This window comes from Bombus impatiens, unplaced genomic scaffold, assembly GCF_000188095.3.
Source record: "Bombus impatiens unplaced genomic scaffold, BIMP_2.2 scf_0197, whole genome shotgun sequence".
Taxonomy (NCBI): Eukaryota; Metazoa; Arthropoda; class Insecta; order Hymenoptera; family Apidae; genus Bombus; species Bombus impatiens.
This window is the reverse complement of record NT_176616.1, coordinates 445,324-450,056: the sequence shown is the minus strand read 5'-3', so window position 1 is coordinate 450,056 and position 4,733 is coordinate 445,324. Positions and strand designations below refer to the sequence as shown.

The following is a 4,733-nucleotide window of genomic DNA, read 5'->3' as shown; positions in this document are numbered from 1 at the left end:
GAAAAACGCATTAAAGGAGTAACGACGAGCAACGTGGCTTTAACCGGTAATTGGACCATTTCTTTTTGCCATTGAGGTAGTAATGGCCCTTGTAGCGTCACGCTACACTACGGAGCGCCATAGTACTATGGAGACTTCCGGCCCGCCGCAGGAAGTGAGACACACGTGTTCAGGCGTGTGTGTTCCCATAATACGGGCCCCGGCTCCTCCTCTACAGTGTGCTCCAAGTTCGATGGCCCATACGGGAAGCAGGCACGCCACGGATACATTACCGTACGATCGAGTAAAGGTGAAGCGAGGGAAAAAAAAAGTGCGCAAACGTCACGTCCATCGAGCGAGTTCGCAGCATGCTATCCCTCGATACGAAGAGCATCACGACCAAATGTACGTACTCACACTCACGCATATATATTTAGACGTATAAATAAATATTTACTTTGTCCTTATCGATCATCTAACACGCAACAAATTGATCGTAGCGTTACAAAGTTTCCCACAGATTATCCGCGATAAATAGAATATAGAGAAAGAAAAGAACCTCGTACCCGTGCTATCTGTTTCTCTTCGATTTCTGTTTCGTATTTTTCATAGTTACTCGCGTTTTATACTTGGTCTTCGTAACGATTTCGCTAGAATCTCTCTATAGAAACTCTCGATCGAATCCCACACGTTGAACACACACCGCGGCCCACTCGAACTGCGCGCGCGTAAGCCTCTCCTAACCGGCCCATTATTCTCACGATTTAGGAAAACGACCGTGTTATTTATCGGCGGATCTCGTTAACCTCTCCTCCCCGCTTCCCCCCACCGATTCTCCCCTCTCCGCGTCCAGCTAACGGCCGGACCCGTAATCCGAAATTCAAATAGCACGCCCCCGGTATATTCGAGTAGCCAGATCTTATTATGAATGAATTTTCGGCGTTACATTCATATTTCCTGTGGCAGCGTACGCCCGCGCAGCCACAGCGGCCGCGCATCAGCGGTTCTCATTTCCGACAAGGCAGCGCCCTACGCTATTTTTCTCCTCGTCGTTTTTGTCAAATATCAAAGAGAGAGGGACAAAGAGAGAGAGAGAGAGAGAGACCAATTTCGGGGTCGATCACATTAGACTACGATCGAACGGAACGCGAAACCGTCATTTCAACGCTGCAAATATAACTTCTTGCGTAACATATGAATAATCACGTCTCGGACGGTTGCTTTCAATGGCAGCTGCGCGCGAGCGAGCGCACATCCGAGTGCAGCCTCTGCATCATCGTATTTATCGCATTCCTGAATACCCGATGCCTGCCATTTTCGTTTTACCGCTTGACCGTATTTGTTCGACTCGCCGTGCAGGTATTTCCCAACGAATTACGCGCATCGCCGATTATTTTATCGCCGGCGTCGGATGAAAATTATTTCCGTAAAATACGATGAAAGAGAGCAGCGAAATAAAATTGTACGAGAGGAAGCGGTATGTACGTTTCCTGTTGCACGGCATGCGCGTTCTCACCGATCTCGATCTTCACGTTGGCAGGGATCGAGCACGATGTACAAGCGTGTGCACGCGTGCTATTATGGTTAGGTGGGTCGATCGCAGCGAATGCGAACTGTAGGAGGCTGAGTTAAGGACAGGTACCGGTGGAATGTCGTCTTGGAAGTTGACCGCTCCAGCCCCGACCACCGTGTTTCGTGCTTCCTCGGGACAAGAACGGCGACACTTTCGCGGCTTTGTTCGCGTGGCTGTTGATACTCGAGCCCCGCGTTCGCTCAAACTGAGAAAATTATTTCTACGATATGTTTCGAAGGTTCGTCTTGTTCATTTATATATCTGTGTCTGTTTCATGAAAAATGTGAGAAAGTGGCAGGACGTGGAAAACAAGCTGGGACCAAGTGTCCTGGAAGGCTGGATGAGGCGAAGCGAAGGCAAGACCTTCTTCTCAAGTTCATCGCTCCCGCGCATGTGCAAACACGAGGCATTCATGTGCCCTTTCTCCGCATTATTGTCGGCGGTCGCGCGTTAGTGGGACCCTTCTCGCCCTTCTGCCGTCTCCCCTTACGAGACGACGTTCCCGCCCTCCTGTGGGAAGATATACGATAGTACCCACGTTACCGAGCGAGGATATCCACTCGGCTTCCCTGCTCGTTCTCTTTCCTTTCGATTTCTTCTCGCTCTACGTACCTCTGTCTTTTATTCTTCCGCGTCTTTCCTATCGTTTCGGCATCGGGTTCTTCCTCATTTTCAGCCCCCTTTTTCAAAAATGCCTTTACCTAAAAACGAGAATGAAAGCTACTTGCCGCAATAAGCAGGCACAGCCATATTGAGATCGTATCATCTGGTTTACAGAAAGGTGTACAGGTTTCGTGTTCAAAAGTGCGAAATATTGTTACTATGAATATTCGTCGTACGTATCGTCAACTTATTATAGCGCGTTCGAGAACACGAATCGATTCGGGTTGATTTTAAGTCGGTTTACGTTGCGTGTCACACGCTAAAGGCAGTAGTAACGTTACGTCGAATATCCAAAACAAATGTCTAAAAACTGTCCTGTATCTTAATATCCATTGGGATATAACGTTAATTTCCGGTCGTATAGAGCGAAGGAGAATCGTAAGATTGTGGTAGAGACTAGATCGGACGAAAGCGTTCTATATATCTGTTTCGAAAGAATGGTAAGGAGACGACCGCGATTTACGATCGATTTCGACGCAGTGGCGCGGCGTTTCTCGGAAACGCGTCGTTCAAAAATGGCCCCGGACTCGCGGGTATTTCGGTCCAACAAAGCCCGGGTTGATTAAATACGCGATCGTGGTTAGCATGTCGGCAATAAAAGCGTCGCGCCACGTCGTGTTTACGGCTGCTGGCCGTCCCGGACAAGTCCGACTCTCGCTTCTCGCGTAATGGTCCCGCGGCTGCGTTTGATCGCTAAATTATTTCGCGCTTCTCGCCCGAACCTATCCTCTCTGTTCATCCCCTTTTGTCCCTTTCTCCGGTCTCTATCGACTGTCTCCGTGGTCTTCAGTGCTCTTCAAACGACGATCGTAAACCGTACGCTGCAACTCGCGTTTCGCACGCTTTGTAACGTCAGGCTTTAACGGTTTAAAAGTTGAAATCGTCGCTACGAATCAACGTCTCGTTTCGGTCGATCGTGTTCAGGTACTCTCGAACAATCGTGTTCCACGCGTACTGTCGTCGTTCGAACGGAGTACGCGATCTTCGCTTTGGCGATCCTGTTTCGTTTGCATCGATTTGTGCCAATTGTTCGTCACATTATTTCCTTACATTACGTTTTATATTTCAGTAGAGTATTTAAGTTGCGCGAACATTCACGGTTTATAAACGTGGTCAACGATGTCTCGTTTACGGCTGTAAAGCAAACTGTCGATTATCAGATCGAGAAAAATCGGATTCGATCGTTGTAACTTTCGACGGTGTGAAAATCGACGACGAAAATTTCGATGAAATTTTCTCATAGATATCGAGAGAAATTCGAGTCGTACGCGACACGGCGAACGTTGACGCGTTGCTTGGTATCGGGCGATGAGAGCGGCAGAGAGAGGGAGGGGGGGCAGAGAGCGCGGCGTGGCCCTGGCTTGTTTACGTCGCGACGCAGAAGGGCCTCGGCGAGGAAAAGGGGGCCCGAAGTACGGCGAGAGAACGCGCGCGCCTTCGCCGTGGAGCATTTAACGCAGTGGGCGCTCCCCTCCGTCTTTCCCTACCCCACCCCCATTCCTACCGTCTTTTGCCATCTCCCCACAGGCCTCTTCTTCCTCTGGCACCCCTTCCTTTCGGTTCTCTTTCCTCTTTAGCCGTGTGCAACGAGGACGAACTGCACGTTGCCCCCGGAGTGCATGCACAACGAGGACAGACGAAGCGTGTCTGAGTCGCTGGCCGCCATGACAGAGCGGAATGCATGAGAACGCAGAGCTACTGACCCTCTTGTCCTCCCCTTACCCCGTTTCACTCTCTTTCTCTCTCTCTCTATCTATCTATCTATCTATCTATCTCTCTTTTTCTCTCGTTATATATATATATGTGTGTGTGTGTGTGTGTTTGTGTATATATATATTTGGTTCTTTCCTTCTCTCCCCTCTCTCACGACGTCTCCGTTCCTCTTTCGAAACGCTTCTCTCGCTCGCACACATCTCATTCTATCTCGCTCACTCGGTCGCCGACCGATCTCTCGCTCGCAGACCCCACCCCTCCCTTTAATCTCCATATCAATCCCACTCGCCGAAACTGGCGTGTCTTTAAGCGCGCCGATTTGGAATTTTTTCGCCGGCGTGACGCCCTACGTCGTCGTCGATCAACAACGACTCGCTGGCTCGCTAGCGAAATAATCGTTCGCGTCTCTCGCGCGTTAGCGATTTTTTTTTCGCTTGTATATAGGAATCTTTGCATCGAAAGCACGAACCACAATCGAGAAACTAGCCTATGTTTTATTCTTCGATGTGAATAGGATGAAATTCTTTGGATCTAGAATATTCGGGATATTAGGAAGAAATAGCGGAGAAGGGATTAGCAGTAAATAAAAAATTGCGTGGTGAAACAGTGGCTACCAGGAACGGTGAGGCTAGAAGCGTCTAGAATGTTAATTTCGAGTGGTATTGGCGCAACGATCGGGCGAGACACGGGACACCTCTAGCGAATCCGGACAGCATGGGAAAGCAGGAGAGTCGTCGCGTAGACAGGTGCTAGCAGTCGGCGCGGCTGTCGTGTGCCAATCGGTCACATAACGGTCGCACGGTCG

At 49.5% G+C, this 4,733-nt stretch overlaps 1 protein-coding gene across 5 annotated transcripts in view; it reads left to right on the top strand.

Annotated features, from left to right (window-relative positions):
* Window positions 1-4,733, top strand: part of LOC100741134 (serine/threonine-protein phosphatase 4 regulatory subunit 1) — a 158,280-nt gene that overhangs the window by 114,976 nt on the left and 38,571 nt on the right. The window contains exon 2 of one of the 5 annotated variants that reach the window (XM_012382884.3): window positions 81-384. The exons of the other annotated variants lie outside the window; for them this stretch is intronic. Within the exon in view, the coding sequence (XP_012238307.1) occupies window positions 83-384 (302 nt within the window). The 5' untranslated portion in view covers window positions 81-82. The remainder of the gene's footprint in view (window positions 1-80; window positions 385-4,733) is intronic. 5 annotated transcript variants of the gene reach the window in all.